The 27,353-nt window shown below is 40.5% G+C and overlaps 1 protein-coding gene across 5 annotated transcripts in view; it reads right to left on the bottom strand.

The window, feature by feature from the left end:
• Positions 1 to 27,353, bottom strand: part of ERAP1 (endoplasmic reticulum aminopeptidase 1) — a 103,311-nt gene that overhangs the window by 2,912 nt on the left and 73,046 nt on the right. For all 5 annotated transcript variants that reach the window (XM_043913659.1, XM_043913658.1, XM_043913662.1 and 2 more), the window contains exons 3-18: positions 26,058 to 26,196; positions 23,040 to 23,174; positions 20,302 to 20,422; positions 19,453 to 19,607; positions 18,979 to 19,092; positions 17,515 to 17,646; positions 13,964 to 14,095; positions 13,738 to 13,809; positions 12,284 to 12,438; positions 10,116 to 10,195; positions 9,362 to 9,545; positions 7,412 to 7,568; positions 6,568 to 6,752; positions 4,791 to 4,952; positions 4,196 to 4,336; positions 3,568 to 3,649 (exon numbers count right to left, since the gene is read on the bottom strand). In XM_043913659.1, coding sequence (XP_043769594.1) covers positions 3,568 to 3,649; positions 4,196 to 4,336; positions 4,791 to 4,952; positions 6,568 to 6,752; positions 7,412 to 7,568; positions 9,362 to 9,545; positions 10,116 to 10,195; positions 12,284 to 12,438; positions 13,738 to 13,809; positions 13,964 to 14,095; positions 17,515 to 17,646; positions 18,979 to 19,092; positions 19,453 to 19,607; positions 20,302 to 20,422; positions 23,040 to 23,174; positions 26,058 to 26,196 — 2,146 coding nt within the window. The remainder of the gene's footprint in view (positions 1 to 3,567; positions 3,650 to 4,195; positions 4,337 to 4,790; positions 4,953 to 6,567; positions 6,753 to 7,411; positions 7,569 to 9,361; positions 9,546 to 10,115; positions 10,196 to 12,283; positions 12,439 to 13,737; positions 13,810 to 13,963; positions 14,096 to 17,514; positions 17,647 to 18,978; positions 19,093 to 19,452; positions 19,608 to 20,301; positions 20,423 to 23,039; positions 23,175 to 26,057; positions 26,197 to 27,353) is intronic.

The raw sequence follows: 27,353 nt of genomic DNA on the forward strand, positions 1-27,353 counted from the left end.
CTTGAAAATATCTGCTGTTGTTTCTCTGCTGGGTGTTTTATCCCCTTTAAGCTCACAGGAGGAATAGGTTGGCTTGGCAACAGCATTGACCATTGTGCTACACTCTCTCACCATCAGGGGTTCTTAACCTTTTCCCATAAATTTTCACAGCATTAATCCATCAATTTTTTATTTTGTAGACAGGAAGCAAGTCTCGGCCAAGATGTATTATTTATTCAGCATGGATTCCAGACAGTTAATTCCTTAAAAATCCATGTCATAATATCATAAGTTTGGGGACAGGAGGTGGGGAAGAATAGGCTTTTGAAAGATCGAATTCCAATTTTAAATGATTCAGGGTTGTTTTAAAATTAAACCTCAGTAGAACTTTTCAGTGAGCTGAAGGCATGTCCTCCCACTATAACAACCTAGAGAACACCCTACTTCACTGTCCTGCCTTAAACTGTAGCTCAACCTATTTTTTTTTCTATCGGAATTAAAGATTAATTAATATGCTATTTAAAAAATCACTCTGGGCAAAATCCTGCGATAAACCATCAAGGAAAAGAATATGAAAAAAAAAAAGTGTGTGGCTGAGTTACTTTGCTATGCAACAAAAATTAACATTGCAAATCAACTATACTTAATAAAATATAAAAAATAAAAAAAATCACTCTGGGCACTCTTCAGTTGAACCACATCAACGGTTTTACTAATTGGTCAAATTAATTAGTCCTAAAGAAGCTTAACACGGTAGTACTAAAAAAGACCTACAAGAGCTCTAACAAAGCCCGTAGTTAACCCCTGCCCTTCAGCTTTTCTGGACCCAGATTTTTCACTCCTATCTTCATGTGCCTTGGGAAATCCAGCATCTCAGCTGAAGACATAGATGAATCACACTTGCCTCCTTGAGAACATTTTCTGTGCAATGAGCAGCCTGATATATGGGTAGAGTAAATGATTTAACTTCTCTGGGACTCGGATTCCTCGTCTGTAACACTGCAGAGCATTGGTGAGGACGCTGTTGTGTAATGTGGGTGAAGTGCAGAACCTAAAGCCCAGAGGGTCTAGGGACCTAAAGCCCAGGGACTCACCCACATCCATTTCTTCATGAATATTGACTCTGGTACTTACTCATCCCTCTGGCTTAGTTACCTGCAAGACACTGAGGATGAGGCCATAAGTCAGGCAAGCACCCTGTCCTCATGGAGCTTACAGTCTGCCAGAGGAGACAAGAAGTGAACTAGGATGACTCTGCACCGCGGTGGAGAAAATAAGCCCAGGCCATGATGGCAACTGGGGACGGGGTGGCCTGCCTTTGACAAAGTGGTCTGCAAAGGTGATGACACTTGAGCTTGGGGAATTTATGCAGAATAAAACGAACCTTTCCAGTCTAAAGCTGGGGACCGAGCAAGCCAGGAAGAAGAAGGAATAAGCGTGGAGGCTTCGAGCCGGGAGGAACACCCGGTGGGGCCCAGAGGCAGGAGGAGACTGAGTGGCTGAGACGGTGAGCGCAGAAGTGTGCGGGAATGAGCGGAGGGGTGGGCAGGGGCCGGGTCATCGTGGACTCATCCACACGGGAAGGAGAGGTTTGAGATGTCAAGAGCAACAGGCAAGAGTTCCAAGAAAGGGTCAGTCTGCCGTGGGTGGGTTTTCAGTTTTCAGGATGCAAAACAGTTTGGCGCTGGTCAAATGGCAGAAGGAAGGCCAGTCAGGAGGTTACCACCGTAGACCCAGGCAAGAGAGGAGAAAGGCTTCGCCACGCTAAGAGCAGAGAGGTGCGCAGAGGATGGACAAGCCGGAAGCAGGGCCAAGAGGACTCTAGGAGGGGCTGGAGGCGAGGGGAAGGACGGGCTCAGGATGGTGCCTGCATTTTAAATGGCAGCAGGACATGTTCCACCTGACAACATGTCAGGCGCTTTCATTTACATGTCCTGGTGCAGGGGTTTTGTACCTGATGCTTCCTCTGCACACAACACTCTCCTCCTAGACGCCTCCATTTCCGTCTGCACCTGCTCACACGTCCACTCATCATTCCACAGAACACAGCATCATCCCTTACCCAGTCACTCACTCTCCTTGCCCTGCCTTATTCATCTTCAGGGCATATAACTACCCGGCATAGGCTGATGTGTCCCTGACTGTCTGATTCTCCCGGTAGAATATAAGCTCTGTGAGGGCAGGGACTTTGTATATCCTGTTTCATCACTGTAGCCCTGACCTAAAACCGTAACTGCTGGAGAGTAAGAATGAAGTACGTCTTGAGTGAATTATTGAGAAAATAAATGATCAATCAATAAATGAAATCTTTTGTTACTGCACATCTGGTCACAGCCCCTGGCTGGTCCTGCAGTCATCACACAAAGTATCTCTGCCGTAGACCTCACTAGAAGGTCAAGCTTGAATTATTGTGTGCAAGTTAATTTTACAAGCCTGGGTGAGACTGCCGAAAAACTGGAGAAATGAGGGTTGTCACATTTCTTTTTCATTTTCAAAGCAGTCTCTATCAAACTAGATCATGGAACTACATAATTGAACCATTCCTAAGAAAGTTTATATTAGGCTCCCGGCTTTTATCTAAATGCAACATTTTTAAAGCCATGTAAAATGTGTTCTACAACTTTACTATAGAGAACACTGTTAAAGATGAGCCAGACTTCCCAGGTGGCTCAGTGGGTAAAGAATCTGCCTGCAATGCAGAAGTTGCAGGAGCTGAGGGTTCGATCCCTAGGTTGGGAAGATAACCTGGAGGACAGCATGGCAACCCACTCCAGTATTCTTGCCTGGAGAATCCCACGCACAGAGGAGCCGATAGTCCATAGGGTCGCAAAGAGTCGGACACAATTGAAGTGACTGAGCACACAAGTGCACCTCAACAAAATGACCCATTAAGACTGAAAAGTTTGCTTTTGTGGAAAACTTGCATGTTCCATGGGTCTCTCTTGCCTGACAATAACTCATACTGTTTTCTCATCTTTCCTTGGCTGCTAGGAAGCTGTGATAAATTTAGGGTACAATTGCAATAAATTGTCCTCAGCATAAATCCCTCATACAGTTACCTCTTTCTGAACATTATGCAGCTTTTTTGGTTAACATTATTTTATATATAGACCTTACAAGTGGCCTAAAATTCTTTCTGAAAGTAGACAGTACATAAAGTAAGTAATGGGAAACCACGAGCTTGAATAGTGGAGAACCTAGTTTCCAGACCAGCCTCTTTCAAAATAACTAGATGATCACTTCAGTCACTTATTCCTCAAATAATCACTTTTAACATCCTAAACAGGGATTAGATGTCTAAAGTAATTTTTTAAGCCCTAAAGTTTCCAATGGCAGAGCTGAGACTTCTAAACATGTTTGGGGAGAGGCACAGCTTTCAATTATTTGTAACTTATTTTTTGCTAAAATCAAAACCACCATACTGAACACAGCACACATCCAGAAATAACATGCACTCAGTGACAAAATTCATTTCTAACTCAGCAGGCCGTTCAAGTATTTTGCTGACCCCCTATTTATTAGATAACGTATTAGCTAACCGTCACTTAGGTTTAAAAAGAAAGCTTTTTATTTTATTTTATTTTTTACCTCTTCAAGCCGTGCTCTTGTTGAGAACTGATTTGTTGTTCCCGTTACCATGTAGGCTATGGAATTTGAGCCAAGATCAAACCTAGAAATAGAAATTGTCAAAATGTATTATGAAGTATTTGCTCATTCCATATGTATTTTTAAGTGCCTCAACATATGTTATAGCAATCAACCAGAAACTAGTTAGGCATGAAAAAGATAAGACATGATCCTTAGCTCCAAGGGGCTAAGATCTAGTTGTAAAAAATACACACACCAGCCACTGAATAAAAAATAAAGCACCCAAAAGAAAATGACACAAGAAACAAGTGCTACTTACAAGGGCAGATGCAGTGAGCAGAAGTACTAAATAGACTTGGATTGAACTGTGCAGAAGAAGGCTTCATATAGGGCCCAGGGTACAGGAAGAGATTATTCCACGTAGCATGAAAAACGTAACCACCCAGATCCACTAGTTAGCACTGAATTAGAGTTTCGTATTTTCTAAGGATATTTTGGGTACCTCTACCTCCTATCTTCAGTCAAAAGAATCCCTCTAGATAACCCCTATTATTTGACAGACTCGGCTAAAACACAGCGAGTTTCAGGAATTCTTCCCAGTCACAGCACAGTTTTTGGCACGACTTACTTTTGCACAAGTTTGTTCCAGTTTTCCCTCAGAAACTGCCAGGCCAACGGATATCCCACTGGGTTTCTGCCAATAGCTCTAAGAATATCTGGAAACTCTTGAGTTTTTATTACATCTCCCTTAAAACTTTGATCTAGTAGCCTAGAATGATTAAGAGACGTGTTAGCAATGAAGAGGCCCCGAAAAAGTTCTGAACTTTTTAATACAATGATTTGTGAAAGAAAAAAAAAGCTGATCTAAGTTATAAAAGAGCCCTGAGAAACTCACTATAGCTATATAATAATAAAAACTAACATTTATATTTACAACACCCCTTCTCATATATTCTCTCTTTTTGCTCACAAGTGGCTAAATAAGTATACCAAGTATATATTTCTAAATGTGTTAAAGATACACAAATACATACTCCTCAAAATATTTTTCCTGACACCCGCTGCTCCCTAATTATTTACCATACACATTAGATGTGCGCCCTCCTGCATAAATGTTCCCAGCAGAAAACACGGTTCCTGGCCAAGAGAACAAAAATAGATGCCAGAAGGATCTGCTCTCATTTAATTCCTTTTGGCTACATGAACATGAATGAAATACTCACCATTGAAGCTTTTCTTTATTTTGGCTGATACAGAGAGCAAATTCAATTTGGTTTTTCTCGGTACTGGACAATGACGACTGGTATTTACTATAAAGAAAATCCCATCCTTCGAGGGTCTGGGCCCCCACAGCAAACACTGCCAAGGTCACATCTTTGGGCAAGCTGTGGAAAAGAGCATACCAAGGGTGAGTCAGGGATGAAGAAAGTGTGTTTTCAGGCAGGAGGCTTACTTATTACAAAATGATAAACCAGCTCCACAATCAGAGATGTGTGCTCGGAAATGTAAACAAAAATAACCTCTTTCCTTCAGCAACATTTTATAAAGAGGCAAGAAAGAGTAACTGAAATTAGGTTTTAAGTAGCTTTCTCAAAAATATACTGTGAAATGCCACTTCTTTATTTATTTTTTTATGCCACTTCTTTAAATACATCTGTTTCTAACATACTTGAATGATGCCAAGTGACTCAATAGGTAGTCACTTTCCAAGACAAAAGAAAAAAAATTCAAACTAGACTTAAGATGAAGTCCATGAACAAAAGTCAGGAACCCAATAGGACCACTGTTTGTAGGCACTTCTTTAAATGCAAGTACGTATATTGTTAGCTTAGTATTTCCTGCATGGGATTTAAGCCGCAAATATAAAAGGACTTGACCCCTGCCCCATACCCCTGTGTCCCCTCCCCACCTGTCAGGAGCTTGAGAGGCCTGAAAAAGCTACTACGAGAGAGGCACTGCCTCTGTTCCTGTCTAGCATAGCTGTCTCATTTCTAATAAGGTTTTGTATCCTTGTGTGCATGTGTGCACTCAGTCATGTCTGACTTTGCTAGGCTCCTCTGTCTGTGGGATTATCCTGGCAAGAATACTGTAATAGGTTGCCATTTTCTACTCCAGGGGATCTTCCCAACCCTGGGATCGAACCTGTGTCTCTTTGCGTCTCCTGCATTGGCAAGCAGGTTCTTTACCACTAGAGACACCTGAGTAAGCCACCTTTGTATCGTTGAAGTGAAGTGAACTGAAAGTTGCTCATCCGTGTCCGACTCTTTGCCACCCCATGGACTATACAGTCCATGGAATTTTCCAGGCCAGAATCCTGGAGTGGGTAGCCTTTCCCTTCTCAGGGGATCTTCCCAACCCAAGGATCGAACCCCAGTCTCCCACATTGCAGGCGGATTCTTTACCAGCTGAGCCACAAGGGAAGCCCTTTTGTATCCTTGGCTATACCAAAAAAATCCAGTAAATATTCTAATCCCATTCTAACTGTTCAGATATTTGACTTTTGTGCATAGAGGTTTCCTCTTAGCATTTCTTCAAGCAGAAATTTGAGAGGGGCATAGATAAATCTAAAAGAAAAAAAAATTTATTTTCCCCAAAGAACACCAGAACAGTCTTATCTATACTTGTTTCTTTTTTTTCCCCAACATTGAGTCATGATGATGGAACACAGAAAAGATACCCCTTACATGAACAAACTGCTGCTGCTGCTAAGTCGCTTCAGTCGTGTCCGACTCTGTGCGACCCCATAGACGGCAGCCCACCAGGCTCCGCCGTCCCTGGGATTCTCCAGGCAAGAACACTGGAGTGGGCTGCCATTTCCTTCTCCAATGCATGAAAGTGAAAAGGGAAAGTGAAGTCGCTCAGTCGTGTCCGACTCTTCGCAACCCCATGGCCTGCAGCCCACCAGGCTCCTCCGTCCATGGGATTTTCCAGGCAAGAGCACTGGAGTGGGGTGCCATTGCCTTCTCCGATGAACAAACTAGTTGCTCAATAAAAACAGACCTCAGGTTTCCATTGGCTTCCTGCCACTGTCTGAAATAGCCTTCTGCCTTCTGCACGCAGGGCTGGTACTTGCGCACGCAGGCGAGGAGGAGCAGCTGACTCCGCAGCATTCGCTCGGAGACGGAGCCCTCGTCCGTCCACGTCTGCTTGTCAATGAGGTCCCTCAGCAGCCTGATGAGGAAGGCCTGCGGGAAAGCCACACCTGTCACCAGTCATCTCGTGGTTTATAGAGTTCAGTACACCCTCGGGTGATGGGGATTGTTTCTTAAAGCTCAGTCCAACTCAGATTTTCAAAACCATGCGGTTCGGTTTCTATTTAATTATAAAAGGGGTCAAAAGCAAGAAATGGTGAATGATTCGAGTATTTCCCTAACTATCTTATAGACATATACTTAGCCTACTTAAAATCAGGATGAGCTGCCACTTTCAAAACACACTAAAAGAGACAGTCGATGCGACATTTTGAGAGCAAATTATACGAGACTTCATGACATTTTGCAAAAGTAACAACTGCGTGCCTCCTGCTTGAGTACCTGAGTCCCAGAAAATCTTAAGAGCAACCATCACAACACAGAAGTAAAATGACATAAAGAATCAGCCACATGAGGGAATGACAAGCCCCTGAAACTTAAGAACAGGATCTAACAGTGCCAGGCCTGTTTTTAGTGCCAAAATAAAACCAAAATCTTCACGGGTCAACTCAGGTATGAAGATAATTGCGATTTTCTTTAAAATATATCCAGACATGTATATAAAATACACACCACGGTAAGAAATCTTTTCCACACCCACACCAAAGCAAACTGGTTATCTAAAAACTATTTGGTTTATTCCAGCCTTTTACCTTGAATTGAGTTTCCACTTCCTTCATATCTCTCTTCTCCATTAACTTATACATTGGTATCAGCTCATTCAAACCTTGAAACACGGGCATGATTTCAGTTTCATGCTTCAGGTACAAGGTTAAATCCAAGGCTTTTTCAATCGACAGCTTTCCAATGCTGTTCAGGAGACACCGGGGTTAGCAGTTGGAAAGAAAAATCCAGGAAATCAACTGTTTGCTTCAAAAGTTATTTTAACAAGCTTCCAGCAAAATATTCAGTCAGATATAGACAACTCCTTACAGATAATGACCTCCACACTAACAGCTTTCCTGTCACATATAACACAACATGTGATATGTTTGCACTGTGAAGGAACTTTCTCGAATAGTAGCGCTAACCACATATAATATATATAATATAATGTAATATATTATATAACCACATATAATAGTGGAGCTCTACTGGTTGTGGTTAAGATGCAATGGCAGCAGGTCAGCATCTGTCCCTCTAGGAAACATCGAACTTCGCTGAACTGCCAGAGTGAAATGGGAACTGGGATCAAAGATCCCTCAGGAAGCTTCACCAGAGAGGCTGCCACTCAGTCACCAGAATGAGTCCCTGGAGTTAACACATCCTCATCTCCGTTTCAAAAAGAAACTGAGTAAAAGAACAGACTTTGGACTCTGTGGGAGAAGGCGAGGGTGGGATGATGTGAGAGAATAGCACTGAAACATGTATATGATCATATGTGAAACAGATCACCAGTCCAGGTTCAATGCATGAGACAGGGTACTCAGGGCTGGTGCACTGGGATGACCCTGGGGGATGGGATGGGGAGGGAGGTGGGAGGGGGGTTTGGGATGGGGGACACATGTACACCCGTGGTGGATTCATGTCAATGTATGGCAAAAACCACCACAATATTGTAAAGTAATTAGCCTCCAATTAAAATTAAAAAAATTTTTTTTTAATTTTTACAAATAAAAAAAAAGCAATAACAAAACAAAAAGAAACTGAATATAGATCTAAAAAATTCGTCATTATAATGAGAGTTGGTCTTAAAAGCCTCAGTGGTAGGGTACATGTGCACGTAAGTAAACACAGTGATTTAAGCAGCGGTGCGCTGTGGAGGGGAATATATATATTCAGGCAGGCAGAAACGGCTTCATAAGCAACCCCTAATTTATCCCTCACTGCTTTCTGTCACCTCAAGAGCCCCCCAAAAAGGAAGAACTCAACATTTTAGAGCCGAGAGACATGGAGGCCGAGAATCACAGTATTCTCTCCCACGTGGGGGTTTCCTCTTAGACCTCACTTCTACCTAAAGAGTGAAGAAGTTTGAGTTTTAGGCAAGGGGGAAGATTTCCTGAAAAGCCAATGCTAGGGGCAAAAAAAAGTGAGTATTATCCTCACCCACTCAAAGATCACTTGGCGGGACCATGTTCTATGAGCTACACGCCATAAAGATGCTGTGACGTCCAGGCATCCAGCTTGGGGTATCGTGGGGATGGGACAGGGGGACTGCTCTCCTTTAGTCCAAGAGATGTAATGACGACAGCTTGGGTCTGGGCGACCTGAGGCTTCTAAGAAGCCTTCACCCAGCAGGGAGAAACCCGATCTGTTACATACAGCAAGGCCAGGAAAAGCTGCAGGGCTAGGCTTTAAAGGCCAGACAAGGGGCTTCTCTGGGATGTCGGTCTCCCGGTTTTCTACACTTCTGCCTTCATCTGATCCAAGCTGTTAATGAAAAAGATTAAAATACAGATTCCTTTCTTTACCTCGGTCCTCAGCAGACACAGATAGGAGGTAATCCTGAGGCCAAAAGCAACCCTGAATCGTTAGGAGAACTTGGGAGAAAACATCCTTCAACTTATTAGCAATCAATCATTTTCATCTTTAGAAATCAAAGATTTGAATGAAAATAGCAGCTTTCAGGCATAAACCACGACTGTGAGGGGGGCTTGCATTACCTGACAAGCTGAAATGCATTGTTAATGAGACTGGCCCGATCGTTACTGCTGATTGCCGTGTGTGTTCCTTGTAAAAGGCCAGTCAGAGTGTCCCATCCATCATCCTCATAATGCACAATGTAATAGCCATTCATCCCAACATTAAATTTGATCCATTCCACCTCTTCTGGGAGGATGAGCACATCTAGAGCAAATAAAGTAAATCACGGCTCGGTTTTCTCTCTTGACTGGTAAAAGCTTTTCTGATCACAGACTGGACAAGGAAACTAAAGGCAGGTTTAATACCCAACAACTTTTAACACTGAAATGAGTTTCATATTGAACACACTGCTTTTAGAAGCCAGAAAACAGCATCCCGATAGACAAAAGCCAATACTAGTTTAAGACACGAATTTTGTTAGATTTATAGATTTGTAAGAACATTGCCATGTTTCAGGCCACATGTATGATACAGCCCATCAGTGTTAAAGTCAGGGGTGATTATTCGAAGTGTCTCTCCTCCTCAGCGTTATATAACTCAACAGTTTTATTCCTTACCTGGCAAGATATTGGCCTTCTTTTTTGCAACCAGACAGTATTTTCAAACCTATATTCTTTACTAGAAATTGAAAGTCAGGGATCTGCTGAAGATGAAGTCTGACTCAATCGTTTTTGTTTTAACCAAGATAAATACCCAGGAAAACTGATTATCTAAATCCTATACATTTAAACAGTTCCTTCTTGAAGTAAGCTAGTTAGGTCCACAATAAATTACCTGTTCTTGTCTTTAGCAAAAAGCGCTGGACTGCATCTGATTTGCTGGTAATGTATGTCAGTGGGACATGCCACAGGAACCTAAGAAAAAGGAAGACAGGCAGGTCACTTGCTGATTCAATGCAAGCAATTCCTAAATCACCTACCATGTGCCAGGCGCTGGCTTGTTCAAAGAAAGATGGTACCCCAAACAGCTTGAGTTAAGAGCTCAAAACATCCCCAGCCCATTTCCAGCTTTGTGGGAGCTGCCAGTTCGGGTTCGATTCATTCTTCTTGGACTCCTTGAATAAATGGAGCTAGGAATCTGGGTGCAAGGGAGCCCTGATAGTCTCATAGGGATCGCAGGGGGCGTGACTTTAAAAGTGAGACCACCAGAAGTGGAGGAGTTGACAGCATGTGCCTTCTACTAAATCCTATACTCAGGAGACCACAGCATCACTTCTGTGGAATTCCTGCCAAGGATGCACAAGCTGAATCTGATTGTGAAAAAAAAAAACAGCAGAAAACCCAAATTAAAGGACATTCTTTAAAATAGCTATCCTCGACTCTTCAAAAATATCAAGGTCAAGAAAGACAGACTGAGGAACTGGTTCAGAAATCAAAGGACTAAAGAGATGTGACAAGAAATACAATCTGATCCTATATTAAATTCTGAAGCAGGTTTTTTTTTCTTTTTCTTTTTGCTATAAAGACAAGATTAGGACCACTGAGTAAAGTTGAATAAGGTTGATACATTTGATAATAGTATTGTATCAAGTTCATTTCATAATTTTGATAAAGGTTCTGTGATTATATAAATCAATTTTCTTCTTTTTAGAAAATACTACTTATGACAAATAGATGGGGAAATAGTGGAAACAGTGACTGATTTTATTTTCTTGGGCTGCAGATAGTAACTGCAGCCAGGAAATTAAAAGACGTTTGATCCTTGGAAGAAAAGCTATGACAAACCTAGACAGCATATTAAAAAGCAGAGACATTACTTTGCCAACAAAGATCCATATAGTGAAAGCTATGGTCTTTCCAGTAGTCATATACGGATGTGAGAGTTGAACCACAAAGAAGGCTGAGTGCCGAAGAATTGATGCTTTTGAACTGTGGTGTTGGAGGAGACTTCTGAGAGTCCCTTGGACAGCAAGGGGATCATACCAGTCAATCCTAAAGGAAATCAACCCTGAATATTCGTTGGAAAGACTGATGTTGAAGCTGGAGCTCCAATAATTTGGCCACCTGATGCGAAGAGCCGATTCACTGGAAAATACCCTGATGCTGGGAAAGATTGAAGGCAAAAGGAGAAGGGGAGAGCAGAGGATGAGATGGTTGGATGGCATCACTGACTCAATGGACATGAGTTTAGCAAACTCCAGTTGACAGTGAGGGCCAGGGAAGCCTGGCGTGCTGCAGTTTATGGGGTCACAGGGTTGGACATGACTCAACAATTGAACAACACACTGAAGCATTTCATAATGAAGAGGAATCATGTCTCCAATTTACTCTTAAACAGTTAAAAATATATGTTTGCCATATATACAGAGAGAAATAAAGATCATATTTTTTGAAACTGTTTGATATTTTAGGTTATATGTAGACATATAATGTGGTAAAGAGTTAACACATATCTGGACCAAGAATATACAGGAATTCTTTGCTCTCCTTATAACTTCTCCAGAGGTCTGAAATCATTTCAAAAAAAAAAAAAATTTAAATAGTGTCCATCCAGCATCAGTCAAGCTGCAGTGTCTCATTTCCAGCAATGCCCTCTGCAGTGTTAAGCTGACAAACAGGTTTGGGGATCCAAATCAGACTGGCAAAGAAGAGAATCAAGTCTCTTGCATTTCCCGGAAATCACCTTAATGTTTACATCCTGAGATCCAACCCTACTGACAGGCACTGCTGTAATCTAGTGACAAATGCTTAGAGCTGACTTCAATCCAGTAACTGAAAATTACCATCATGTCTAACTACAAATCATGAGAATGTTAAAGTAATTATGTATCATCTTTATCCTTTTGAAAAGATGGTGGGGTGTAAGTCAACTTCACAGGGCATTTAGATTTGATTAACGTGTTTTGCAACAAAGGTAAGGGCACTAGTTCAAAAATAAGGGTTCATCCTACCAGGCAGACGTCATTACGGAGGCAACAGATGAGTTCCCCCTGTGAACATTACCCGGTTTCGGGGGCACCGGCCACGCCCTTCACATAGTACTCTTGCTTCATGTGCACGTTCCTGCCTCTCATGGTGATGGTTATCAGCGGAAAACCCTTCTGCAGCGTCCAGGTGTTCATCATGGTTTTCACATCAAGGCCTTCCCATCGCCAGTGCTGGTTTATGAGAAAAAGGCAGATACATGAACTACTTGGACCCACCTCTAAGAAGAGAGTCCAAGCTTGAGCTTGCACGGGCTGCAGCCAGTGAAGCTCTTCTCTGCCCCTTCCTCTGCTCCCAGCCCCCAGCCCGCTCCCTTCCCCTGCTGGCTCCAGCCATAGCATATCCACCAGAGCACCCACTATTCGCTTTTCATTCTCTCCCTTTCTTCTGTCTTAAAAACAGTTACCACACCGGGTTCTCCTGGGCAGACTTTGGGTTTGGCATTGGGCACAAGAGCAGGCATGTGTATGAAGGCAGGGAGAGAAAGGACAGAAAGTGGCCAGGTGTGCACCACCTATGCAAGGATGCTGTCTATCCAACAAGCAAGGTGGGGGGGAAAGTGCTCCATCGAGAGCCCATACTTCCCAAGTGATGAAACCAATGTGGCCTGCAACCCAACACCCAGCCATTAACTCAAATGAGGATTTATTCTTCGATACTAAAAAAGCTTTCAAATAATATTTAAGAGCTAATGAAAGGATAAAACATTCCACGGAACACATCTAGAAACTACAGAATAAATCTGTCTCTGAAAGCAAAACAGCCAAGAAAATAAAAATCTAGTGGATACAATTCTGTTGAATCTCTAGGCTCACATTGAGTTACCTGTGAAAATATTCCACAAGGCCAGATAAACAGAGACTCAGGCTGCTTTGTGATTCAGGTGTTATGAATTCTTTATAGCTTAGCAGTTAAAGACATGAGTTAGATCTCAATTCAAATCCCCGCTCTGCAATTTACTAATCATATGCCTTTGGATTTCATTTCCCCAGCTGTAAAAATAGGGGTAATAGCATTTGCTCATAGGCTTATTGTTAAGAATAAAGCAGATTACACACGTAAGTGCTTCACACGTGCCTGACACGTCGTAAGTGCCTGAGAATGCTCACACCATCTATGTTTTTTTTTTCCCCATACAAAATGAAGGGCTATGGAAACAATCGACACAGCCTGATGGATATAGCCATAATCTACCACAGAAGCACGTCATAAATCTACTGCTTTACAGAGTGAAGCTGAAGAAATTAATATCAGTGAGATGTTACCAAAGAAGGCTGGACAACTTCCTTGTATAGAGAGACTTAAGAAAAACTGTAAAAGGCTGTCACTCTGGTATAGTTTAAATGCAGCCTTATCTACAGAGAGACTGATACGATCCAGGGTCTCAGAAAGCTTGGCACAGAGCTATCCTGCAAAGAAAATGGAATAAAAGGATGGGCTTTGGGGTAACACACACAGATGTTAAAACTTACTGCAGATGAAGACGAATGTTCATCTCTAGAACAAAATCCATCCATGTGTTGTGTGTCATCTGTAGGGCAAATCTAAAAACCAGAAATAAACACATCACTCAGTCCTTTTAAAGAAAGACACCACTCGTGATTCTTCTCAGAAGAATTAATGTGGTACAGAACAGAAACAAAATAAGGCAATGAGCCTGTCAACCCCAAACACAGAGATACATGAAAACATACTCACGCTTGCCATACTATTCCACAGGTCCTCGTTTTTTGTGTTTTTATAGCTATACTTCTGCAGATACTTGATGATGCCACTTTTAAATGCGTCGGCACCAAGATAGTCCCTTAGCATATTCAGAATACAAGCTCCCTGAAAAGACCATATAAATAATTGTTAGCTGGAGTCCACCTCCGTCTCATCTACCGTCACTATGTTGGAGCCATTCGTTAAGATGCAGGTGCCGTAACATTTTTAGTGTCTGATCACTTGTGGAACAATTGGAAAAAGTGGGTTACACCTGGATCGATTCAGGCAGGGGATCAATACGACTCTTCATGCTTTAGTCACCGGGACTGCTATTTTTTTGTCAGTATTCAAGCTTCCCTATCATCTGCCGGCTCCCATGATTCACAGGCGATGATGCAGAATAAACACGGGACTTTGGACCACCACGTGGCTTTCCCGCCGCCCCTCTGAGGCAGGAGTCGGGAGAGATGAAATCAAAGGTGAGAACAGGTGAGAAATGGCAGAGCCCATTTGGCAAGAACTGGCAGCCTTGAGCACAGAGAACTGGCCCAGCAAGAGCAACAGGAGAAAGGGGGCATAAGAACTCCTAGACGCTGCACTCCTGTGATAAGAGCTTTTCCCCTCCTCGCCCATTCTCCTAGACCACGGGTCACAAACTCAAATACCTCCAGTGGTCAGACAGGTGACAAACGAGGGACAGAAGTCCAAGGATAAGAAAAATGCTCGCACATTCTTTGTCTCCTCCTGAACTTTTCATACGACTAACCACCAAGAATGTTTCCTCCTTCCCTCTTGCTCAAAACACCACCCAGAGTTTTCTAGGAAATCATGATTCCCCCTTCCTAGGAAACCCTTCCTACTTCACTTCCTGTAAAGCCTCAATTCATCTGTAAGACATAACTCAAAATCTCCTTTTCCAAGAGAATGTCTTAGGTCCCCTCAAGGTAGAGACAGTCTCTCTCTCTGGTTCTAGGAGATGGTAGAGTCACTAGATGGGCAGAGCCTGGGTCCCTGAAGGTCTGCATTGAGTGCATATCCCTGCCAACAGGACGAGGATTTGTGAGATGTAATTTATGGAAGTATAATTAATATACAACATTAGTTTCAGGTATACATTACCTGCATATACTGCACAAGGATCACCATAGTACACCTTGTTAACACCCATCACGACACAGTTACAATTTTTTTCTTGTGAGCAGGACTTCTAAGATTTCCTCTTAGCAACTTTCAAACACACAATTCAATGCTATTAACTATAGCTCCATGCTGTATGTTATATCCCTATGATGTATTTTATAACTGGAAGTTTTTACCTTTTGACATCTTCACCTGTCCCTAAGCCCCTGGCAACCACCAATCTATGAACTCACTCTTCATGTGCTTTTGCTTTTAGATTTAACATCTAAGTGAGATCATACAGGATTTGTCTGACTTAATTCATTTAGGATAATGCCCTCAAGATTCATCCATGTAGTTACAAGCACCAAGCTTTCCTTTTTCTATGGCTGAATATTCCACCATGTAATGGACACTCATGGAAACATCTATCTGGCCTACTGTAAATAAGGTTGCCAGAAACACGGGGTGCATGTCTCTCTTTTAGCTACTGCTTTTGTTTTCTTTGAATACCCCAAAGTAGAATTGCTGGATATGATATCTCTATTTTGTAATATCTTGTTTTCTATCCTGTTTTCCATGGTGACCAGACCCATTTACATTCCCACCACAGTGCACATGGGTTACCTTTCTCCACATCTTCTCAACACTTGTTATTCATCTTTTTGAGACTAACCATTCTAACAGGTGTGGGGGGATGTCTCATTGTGTTTTGACTTGCATTTCCCCAATGATTAGCAATGTTGAGCACTTTATAATGCACCTATTGGTCATATGTTTGTCTTTGGAAAAGTTTCTATTCGGTTCTTCTGCTTTTAAAATCAGATTGTTTTTACTCAGCCATTACAAAGAATGAAATAATGCCATTTGTAGCAACATGGATGGACCTGGAAATTATATCATACTAACTGAAGTAAATCAAGACAGAGAAAGACATATGTCATATGATATTGCTTATATGTGGAATTAAAACAAATGATACAAATGAACATATTAATAGACTCACAGAGAACAAACTTATGGTTATCAGGAGGGAAGGGTGGTGGGGAGGGACAGATTGGGAGTTTGGGATTGACAGGTACACAATGCTATATTTAAAATGCCTTTCCATGAAAAGAATTTAAATTAAAAAGTAAAATGTAAAAAAAAAAATAAAATCAGATTGTTTTCTTTAGTAATCAAGTTGTATGAGTTCTTTATATATTGTGGATATTAATCCGTTGTCAGATGTATGGTTTCCAGATATTTTCTCCCGTTCAGTAGGGAGAAAATAAAGTACAGAGTGCAAAGTTTTCACTTTGTTTTTGTTATGCACATGGTTTTTAATCTCATGTAATTCCACTTGTGGATTTTTGCCTTTGTTGCTTATGCACTTATGCTTTGGGTGTCACATATAAAAAAACAAAAATCACTGCAAAGACACATGTCAAGAAACTTTTTCTATTTTCCATTTAGGAGTTTTATGGTTTCTGATCCTAACATTTAAGTCTTTAATTTATTTCAGGTTAGTTTTTGTGAGTCATTTAAGACAGTGGTGCAGTTTTATTCCCTTTGATATGGTGTCAGAAGAACTAAATGATCATTTATTTAAGAGACTCCATTTACCATTGTGTATTCTTGGGTCCTTTTTCATAAGTGAACCTTATATTCATGAGTTGATTTCTGGGCTCCGTTCTATTCCATTGATCTATGTGTGTGTTTATATGTCTGTTTTATGTCTGCTTTTATCTACTCTGCACTATTGATGGGAACATGCAAACATGAAATACTTTTCTCTTTTTACACATAAAGCAGCCAAGCTTTACGATAAATGACACGTTCTCTGCCTCGGTGAGGATAATGGAAATGGTTGATAATGGAAGGGAAAGTGGAAAAGCAGAATTCTAATCTCATTAAGGAGCCATAACTTATCTCTAGTCCATATTGCTAAGGGAAATAAATAGAAGCCTGGTATGACCAAAATTCTTTCTCCTTCAAGGAGAAGCCAGAAATATGGATTTTCATATAAAATCTCCCAACTATTACATGTTGGCAACAATTTCCAGTTCTTTTATTAAACACATTTTGCATGACAACTGTTTCTGAAGGCACCCAAAGCTACAAAGGGGCAGGTGCTTTTGCCTGGTACAAGGCTAAAGCCCAATCAAGACCTATTTGTTGAAGGATAAATTAAAAGTTTCTGTAGACTGTGAATATTCACTTACGGCAGTAAATGAAGAAGAGACAACAGTATAATCTTCAGGATTTTAAGCCATACTTAAAGTTAGGCCTTAAAGCAGTTGACGCTGGGCAGCCTGAGTGAGAAGAGAAAGCCTTCGATCCAGGTCGGTCCGTGTGACAGGAAAGTCACCCCATAGCCCCGGCTATCACCTCTCCACTGCAGTAAGTTCAGTGTGCATACTGTATCCTTATCATACATTTACCTTGTCATAAGAAACTTCATCAAACATCTCCCGAATCTGAGCAGGATTCTCCACGGGTGTGGACACAGGGTGTGAGGAGTTTAATGCATCCACTTCCATTGCATTGAAACACTTACCAAAGAAATAATCTTTCTATTAAGATAGAAAGACAACATCACCAATGATTCACATTTAGATAAAAAAATATGAAATGAGGCTGGCTTGATATGGGATAATAGGTTTATACTCCAAATTTCTGAAGTGACCTATTATATATCTAAAGAATTTACAAAATTAAATAGGATTATCTTCTAAGGAACAGACAGGAAACAATGATTTTAGATCAATATTGAAAATTTGTTTAAATACTTATCACCTTAGAATAAAGAACATTCTTATTAAAAATAAAAACATTATGCCTACAGTCCAATAGTACCCAAATATGAAACTAAAATATATAATGATTTCAGTATCTCCAGTCTTCATGTATACTATTTTTTGTAAATTAATTAATTAATTTTAATTGGAGGCTAATTACTTTACAATACTGTAGTGGTTTTAAAGTAAAGAAATTTAGCTTTAACCATGTAGTGAAAGAAAAAGCAATGGAGAACAAATTCCAACTATAATCTAATTAGGGCATATTACACAATCAAACAATAAGCATACATAATCATCTTTATTCTTAAAGACTATATGGAAACAGGAAAACACTTATTATGATCCACTATACTGTAATCAACCCACTCCAGTACTCTTGCCTGGAAAATCCCATGGATGGAGGAGCCTGGTAAGCTACAGTTCACGGGGTCACAAAGAGGCAGACGCGACTGAGCAACTTCACTTTCACTTTCTTTTCACATATAAGTTATGTATATAGGAAGATGAAAATGGGAATATGAATATGCACAAATGAAAATTAAAATATGGTAAAGGATTATTTTTACATAATGTTTCTTTTTAATTATACTGCATTTGATTTTCACAAGTTAAACACATGACTTCTGAAATCATCATGTAGAGATTCCAAAGCATTAAGTTTGTGACCCATGAGTCTAGGTTCTTACACAATCAAATGGACAATTATCTTAAAACTCATTTGATTTGGCAAGTAGGACCCTACTGAAATAACATCAATCTGTACTTAATACTTCTTCAGTGAGCAGCCTTAAGGTGGGAAAGTGATACAGAACAGACAAGTTGTCATTATTTCCATTTCTTTGACATTCAGGGAGGACAATTTAGTACTAACTTCATAACTCATAGATTTGGAAATAAGCAACTGAGTTTGGAAATAAGTCTTTGTGAGATATCTTTAAAGTACACTAGCATTTTGGAAACCTGATTCATATTTAAACTCCCAGGAGGTTATCAATCTTTCTACAAATTCCATAATCAAGCATTGGTAAATATAATATTTTCCAGCAACAGATTAACCTAAAATGTAAAAAAAAAAAAAAAAAAAAGTAAGTAAATACAACTTACAACTTTCAGTTCTGGATGAGTCACACGGACTGACACGAACTCCATAAACTTGGCAAATCCCTCGTTTAGCCAAAGATCATTCCACCATTCCATAGTGACGAGGTTCCCAAACCACTGAAAGGAAAATATTACTCAGGTTATTCATAGATTTCTATGGCAACTGGATTATCTACATGGCCATAAACATCAAACATTCAGAAGGAAATATATTCTACATGTGTAATGTTAGTATATGAATGTTAACATATTTATTAAGCTAATATTTTTTTCAATGTAAAAAGAAAAACTTTTCAATACGTATTTTAAAAACATGGTACCTAATGTTTTAAAGACATAAATTTTCCTCTGGGAGAAAAAGACAAAAGTAAAAATGAATCCATAGAATTCGTATGTCGATATGAATAGCCTACGTCCCAGAAGAGCAATAAAAACATAGTTTATACTTTTTAGAAAAGTGTGATTGAGCTCATATACCTGGTGGGCGAGTTCGTGAGACACAATCATCGTGATGCCGAGCTTACTTGAGGCGGAAGACTTCTCAGCATCAAACAGTAGAGAAGATTCCCTGTATGTTGTTAGCCCCCAGTTTTCCATTGCACCAGACTCAAAGTCAGGAATTGCGGCAAGATCTCGGGAAGGAAACAAAAAACATCTTATCAATCTTAACCTACACACGGCCCAAACACACTAACTCTCAGAATGGATGGATGCAGGGATCAAAGAAAAACCAAGTGACCCACACAGAATCTTGGATTCTGGACTGAAGAACCTTTCACAGTGAAGTTAAAGGGCTCAGTGGCTCACTCAGAGTTAATCTGCTGCTGCATGACAAAGTCACGCTTGGGTTTCAGACCTCCTGACTTCATTTCTAATTCTCTGACAAGGGGTTTGGGGACTGGACAATCTTAAAAATTGTCTCAATAATGCACTCTAGCTCGGATGCCCTAGACTTCCACACTCCTAAAAACTCAAACACATAATAGTTTTAAGAGCTCATGTAAGAAAGAAAAAATGCAGATTTTCTTATGCTTTATCAAAGAATTCATTGAAAAAATGTGAGTACTCTACATTCCTACCAAATGCGTGCCAATCACGGAAAAAAATGCAGCCTTTGTCCTTTGCTATCTGCCCACTAATAGAGTCGTGTTTGTCTTTAAAATCAGAAGGCAAAAGTATCCCCATGCCACATGCCTCAAAAACCTGCTGGGGTTTTAATGACTTGAGAGGCTGCTGAGCTGATGGGGAAGATGCCAGTTAGGAAGATATAAATCTACTCCTGGGGTCATTAAATGCCAGTTTGTAACATCTGTGCAAACTCTATACCTTGTTTGGGTAATGGATATGGGATGCTGAAATAATCCTCATAAAATTCTAGAAGAGTCACCGCAGCATCCAGTGCATAATCTGCCTGATTTATCTTGTCTGGAACAGCATATACGGAAATCTGAAGAGGAAGACACAAGGAAGTTATCCAAATTCCATCTTGGCTTTTCTAGAAGCCTTACATTAACAGCTTCCTAGTGTGGGATACGGTTGCCAGTATTAAAGATGACAATTGCAGGCTGCTATTTCTTATATTAATGCTGATTGTTCTCGATTAATCCCCCCTACTGAAAACAACAGATGATGGATAACAAATATAAAACTGTCTTCCTAAAAGTTTACACAAGACAGTGAAAAGGTAAAGACAACTTAGCTTCCCAAACTGAAGTGACAGCAGGACCCTGGGAAGTCAACAGAGGGTCACTGCAGCCAGCTTTTGACCTGAGGACACTAGCCCTCTACAGATGGACTTGAGCTGAGGTCTTCATGGCACTGGAGAGCTCAATAGGGAAAGGAGACAAAATCCAGAACCTGCTCAAGCTGGGTAGGAGATGTCCCCTGCATAAAGCTAGATCCCAAAGGACCAAGCCCTTACTGGAAGTCTAAACTAGAATCACCAAATTCCTCCAGGAAACTGTAAGGGGGAAAAAATGCCTTATTCAAACCCTGGTGATGTATGAGAAATAGTGAGAGAATCTCCTCAGAGAATTTATGGCTAAAAGCTAAACTTCATGCCGTCGAACAGCTGAACTCACAATAAAACCAGGTGGTCCAAAAACCTGAAGCCAATAATGTAACGTGATTCCCAAGGCTGCAAAGTCTCCAGGTCACTTGACAGGAGCAAAATACAACTTCTCTCTGGAAAAATTCGCCTTCAACTCAGGTAAGAAAAGCTCACAGACACAATTCAGAGTACACAGCATAAAGAAACAAGACGCCATGAATGACTGCCAGCAGAAACAACAAATCACAGAACCAGCCTTCATATATGGACCAGAACAAGACTTCATATATGACAACATCTAGACACGATATAAAGGGTGAGTTTAATGTGTTAAAGAAAGAAAATGACTCAAACTATTGGCACACAAGAGGGGTCTGGGGACCCAATTCCAATGTAGATATATGTGAGAGGGGGCGGTTCCCTCATACCTCCAAGGAACATTCCAACACCAGCTGGGTATCCCACAATTCAGTTCCATGCTGACACTCCTGGCGTGAGAGCATCATTCTACAGGATTCGGTCTTACAAGCCTGCTCCCTAACCTGATTTCAGATGCCAATCAGAAGTGCAAGTTATCACCCATGCTTCTGACTTAGCAGCTATTGGGTGGAGGTTCCCAACCCCCTTCTTGAGTTTAATTTACTAGAGCCGCTCACAGAACTCAGGAGTAACATTTTACTCTACTAGATTCACAGTCCATTATAAACAAACATAACTCAGGAATGAACAGCCACCATGGGAGAGGTGCCTTAGAACGAAGTACGGAAAAAGGGAGTGTAACGACCATGGCCTCTCCTACCAAACAACATTCCCTATACCACCACTGGTTCACCAACCCAGAAGCTCCCAGGAGCCACTCTTTGAGTTTTTATGGAGTTTTCACAACACAGGCATAAATAATTGACCCTTGGTGACAAAACTCAGTCTCCAGTCCCAACTCTCCCATCACATGGTTGGTTCCCAGTCAACCAGCCTTAGTTAGGTTACCTAGGAAATTTTTATTAACAAAACAAGAGATAATACTTATGGTTCTCAACACATAGGACATTCTCAGAGTTTTAGTGGCTCTGAGCTTAAACAAGGCTGAAGACCAAATACATATTTCTTATTATGAATTACAATATCACAGTATGAAAGACACATAGAAATAACCATTCAAAAAGGACTCATTGAAGTGGGCAAGTCAGTGAGTGGGTGTTTTTGCTGTTAATTTCACTGCTGAACTTAGATTGCTTCCTACAGCCAAACCTCAAGCATGAACTTCAAATCCCCAGGTAAGCAGAGATATCTCTACAAGGATAAGACCATCCTAATTTAGTCAGGGCCTTATTCAGGCCCTACAGAAGACAAGGCAATTCAGGAGAGAAACCCTAACTATCCCAGGCCTCAGTTAAAACTAGCACAAATAAATGAGGCCATTTTATATAAAATGTCCCCTGCCTCCTCTTTGAAAATCTTATTTGCATTTAGAACTGCAGTATACATTTATGTAGGCTGTTCACTATACAGTGATACCCACCCAGTGGCAAGAACTCCTTGAAACAAGACCTCTTCCCCTGACAGTCCAGTATTCCCTGGCCCACTCTCCCCAGAGCCATTTAATACTCCAAGCTGTCTTCTCTTACTTCCTTTCCATGGCTAGAAATCCCCGGCTTGGACAGTCAGTGACATTCACTTCCAAACTGCGGAAGTTATAGACAAAAGAAGCAACTGCTGCAGGATCTAACCCCACTTACACATTGTACAGAATGTAAGCTCATCTCCAAAGGTAGCAGAAAGCCAGTTAATGGTGGAGCCAGCACCATGACCCAGGCTGGGCCATGTCTCCCCACGTGGTTCTGCTAGTAGAACCCCGCTGTAAACACGAGCATCTGTGACAACAGGACGGCCCACCAACAGGTTTTGTCTGAGAACGAGGGGCGTTTCCAGGATGTGGGACTTCCAGTTATAAAACCAGGACCGTCCCAGGCAGACCAGGCAAGCAGGTCACCCTATGTGACAATCACAGGTTCACCTTGACTCCGCTCTTGGTCATCTTGCTGACAGACTTAAAATCCGAAACAATGAAGGCCACCAGGTACGTGCTCATCTTCATGGTGACATCAAAGTGGTCTTCTAGGAGACCTTCAGCCACAGTCACAGATTTAACCTAAAATCAGAATAACTGAGATCATCAAATAATCCAACTACCCAAGACACTGAAAACATTTTATAAATAGCCCTGAGTCTCAGACATACTGAAAGTATATGACATGACATGTGTATAGTTATTTAAGAATATCTCTTTCAGAGACTTCCCTGGTGGACCAGTGGTTGGGACTCTGCCTTCCAGTACAGGGAATGTGAGTTTAATCCCTGGTTGGGAAGGTAAGATCCCACAAGTCTCACAACCAACAACCAAAACATAAAACGGGAGCAATATTGTAGCAAAATCAGTAGACTTTTCAAAAAAGATATCTCTTTCTTAAGTAATTTAGATAGGAAAGCCAAACCATTCTTCTCCATTTTTTTATTGAGATATAATTCATATACCATAAAATTCACTGTTTTAAAGGATACAATTCAGTGGGTTTTTTTTTATTATATTCACAGTTACATAACTGTCACCATTTAAATCTCTTCTAAATAAGTTAGACGATTACAAACTGACTCATATTGGCACATGAGGATTGGTAATGTGGCTGGGAAAAAGCAAAACTGAGACTGCTGATTTTGCCAAGATGTAGCCCACGTAATACAAGGTGCGAGAATAATCTGGAAATGCAGTGTCTAACTGGGTGCATGTGTCACCATGGATAACCCAAAAGAGCCTCTACTTTCTTAAACAATTCAAAGAAACCCATGCCTGGGCCTGACCCTGCAAAGTCCCCTCTAGACTCTGATCTGCTTCACTGAAGTCAGGTTTTGCAGCGTAGTCAGGGAACAGCCTTGCAGAGTGGGGTTAGGGTGGCACAGATACAGTCTAAGAGGTCAGCTTCCCAAGAAGAAAGCCTACTACCTCAGCCAACAGAAAGCAGTGTGCAGGATCTTGGAGGAAAGACCAGTTGAAACTAGTCTGAGAACATCCACATTAACGATGCATTTTTCCTGTAATCCCATTTCCACCTCTGTTTCTGTACCCTTGTCCTTTGTGACACCCACCAGCCACAAGTTATGGTTGCCTGCTGGTCAGCCTTTGGGCATTCACACCCTGACTCCGACAGTCAACCTAGGTTTATTCTTGAAGGACCCAAAATTACCTTTCTTTTTAAAATGTCTTCAGCTTACCCCTGACAAAAATTTCTGTTCTTGAAGTTGTGCTCATTACTAGGAAAGTAAGCTAATTAAATGAATTCAATTTTAGATGTGATTAACTCCAAAGATATATTTTTCTTCTCTAGCCTCCGAAAAGATCCTTTTGAGATCCCGCTGTCCTTCCCCTCAACCCCATGTCTGCAGCTTAAGTTTAGGCGCATCTGTTAGATTTCTGCCAAGAGGAGGGATGGCCCATCCAAGAGCAAGATTACATTAGAGATTTTCTGATCCTCAGCAAGAGGGTCTCAGACATTCACGGATTTGGACTCCAGCATCTTAGTGGAGCCTCTGGGCTTTGGCCTTCCCCCTGCAAACCTATGAAATCTCTACCAGTCTTGTTTAGTGGGTCAGTCTGTCCCTCACCTCCAAACCATCCCTGTTCCTTTATTTGAATTTCTTAAGCTGAGATTCTGTAACTAGAGAAGTCACTCCCACCCCAGGCAGAAGTACCATAATATTTGGGGAGGGAACTATAATTTAAAAAAGCATTTTCTCTATCTCAAATTTATATTAAGAAAACGGCATAACTGTTTCTTATCCTTCTATATACAAGTGTGTTGGGGAAAGAGACAAAAGTTCTTGGCTGGTAGGGATTCACAAAAGTCTGCCTTTTATATAGGCTTCTGGTGCAGAATGTCAGAATCTCTTTTAGGGGGTCCTTAAGGGATTTGGTGAGCAATATAGAGTTCTAAAGGTTGGGAAATACTAGAGGTTGGTTCATGGCTCTTTGAGTCCCTTCATGTGAAGATACTACCTCCCCTGGCCAGCATAGGGATGCAGTATGACACCCTTCCAGACTCTGGGCAAAGCCTATTCCAGCCTGAGTCTCATCCACAGTGAGCTTTTCTGAACAAAGGATGTATGAGCTTCAGCAGTTGGTAGGTATCAATGGCAGACTGACAGCTCAGCTTCTGTTTTTCCAGTGCTACCAGAATCATAGGGTAATGGACCTCACTGAGTAACTTTATTCATTTGGCAAGGTCATCTTCTCCTTTCCGCTTTTAAAAATCAGAGGGGCTTCAGCCTAACAGATGCAAACTATTATATTTGGAATAGATAAACAACAAGGTCCTATTTTATAGCACAGGGAACTATATTCAATATCCTGTAATAAACCATAATGGAAAACAAAAAAGTAGAATAAAAAAATAAAACTCAGAGGGAACACTGTCCACATCTGCTCTGAAACTGGAAAATAATGACTTCTTTAAAAGCAACTACCATTATATTCTTAAAAGATTACTTTTTTATTTTCCATCTGCTCAACTTCATGCCAGTTACTTTTAATACAAATTGTATAGTTAATATTAGTAATACAGCATACAGAAATTATAGGAAATAACTAAATCATAGGAATATGACCTTATTTGACAGAGCATTTCCTTTAAAAATCCTTTTAAAAGAGGATATGAGAAAAGTGTAAGTGCTTTATGAAAGGTACTCACTTGAACCTGACCTGAATTTCCTATACGGTTTCTCTCTTGTCAACATAGATGACCTGCAGCGTCACTCTTACCTAAATTTTGCATGCTTTTAGGGACAATTTTTTTTTCTTTAACCTTAAATAACTTGCTGCTTGAACCAAAAGCATAGGTTGGAAGTGAAAAAGAAAAGTTAGCTATCTGTCAGGCAATAAAACAAACAATACAGGTAGCCTGAATGTTAACTGTCAATGGGGTGATACAAACCACAGGGAATGAATGGACTTCTCATCAGCAGATATGCAATTTAGACTCACCAATGGCATATTGGAGATGGCGAGGTGTCTCGGTTCCCTTCTGATCTTGATTAAAAAACTCGCCTTGAAAGCAGGTTCATCAAAGCAGGGAAACGCCATTCTGGCTGCAGTCGGTTCGAACTGTGTTGATGCAAGTACCCTAAAGTTCCGGCAAGGGAAATAAAAATGCAGCATGAAGCACCAGGGACTGTAAGTTAGGTGTATGATCATGTCTTAATTCCTAAAGTTATCACAATCCTGATGAATTTCACTACCAAAAAATCTCTTATATGACAAAAGCTATCATAAACTAAAAGACAAATAAAAAGAACAGGGAAAATTGATCAAAAGGTATTTAACAAATAATGAGCAAATTATTATTTGCTGAACAAATAATGAGCTCTTAAAAATAAGTAAGAATTCACCCAGCAACCAAGCTGAATAGCAGGCAGAGGTCATAAAAACAGGCAACTCACAAAAGAAGAACCTACAAATAGTCAATAAACACATCAAAAGCTGCACAGCTTCATTAATAAACAATGTAACAAATTAAAGGGAGAAATCTGTTGGAATTTTGACTCTAAAAGGACTGCCACTACACAGTATTAGTGAGAAATACGGCAAGGCATATCAAAAGTTTGTTGACCCTCTGACTTAGCAATTTTACTTCTAGGCATTTATTCTAAAGAAATGATTTAGAAGTATTGCTTGTCCAAGTATTGCTAATGCTAAAAAGTTGGAAACAACCTAATTTCCATCCATAGGGGGATTAGTTAAATAAATGAACACAGAAACACGCATTTTAATAAAATTGTGTAAATGTAAATGATGTAAAGTGACAGTCATCATGTAAAATACATGTCAACATATTTTTAATAAAAAAGCTCCCTCATGAAACATAAAACACAGCATAATTCCATTTACATAAAATGACATGTATGTATATCCAGAAAAAAGTCTAAAGAATGTTCCTCTAAAACAGAAGCAGTAGTTATCTCTAGAGGTTATAATGGGGATACATTTTATCTTTTCAAAAATTCTTTTCTGTAGTATTGGACTTTTTTAACCTCAAAAAATAATATGGAATCAGAGAAGTAAGTATAAGCTACTAACAAAATTTGATTTTAAAATTTAGCATAAAATCTGCCAAAAATATATTGTGTTTTTAAAAACAGAACTAAAACAAGGCAGGAGAGGATACCTAAAAAGGTTTTAACTGAGACAAAAATATTTCCTCTAATAGGCTGTTACAGGTTGAATTGAGTCTTTCCAAAAGATATTTTGAGGTCTTATTACCTAATATCAGTGAGACTTTAT

Source organism: Cervus elaphus, chromosome 9 (genome assembly GCF_910594005.1).
Source record: "Cervus elaphus chromosome 9, mCerEla1.1, whole genome shotgun sequence".
Taxonomy (NCBI): Eukaryota; Metazoa; Chordata; class Mammalia; order Artiodactyla; family Cervidae; genus Cervus; species Cervus elaphus.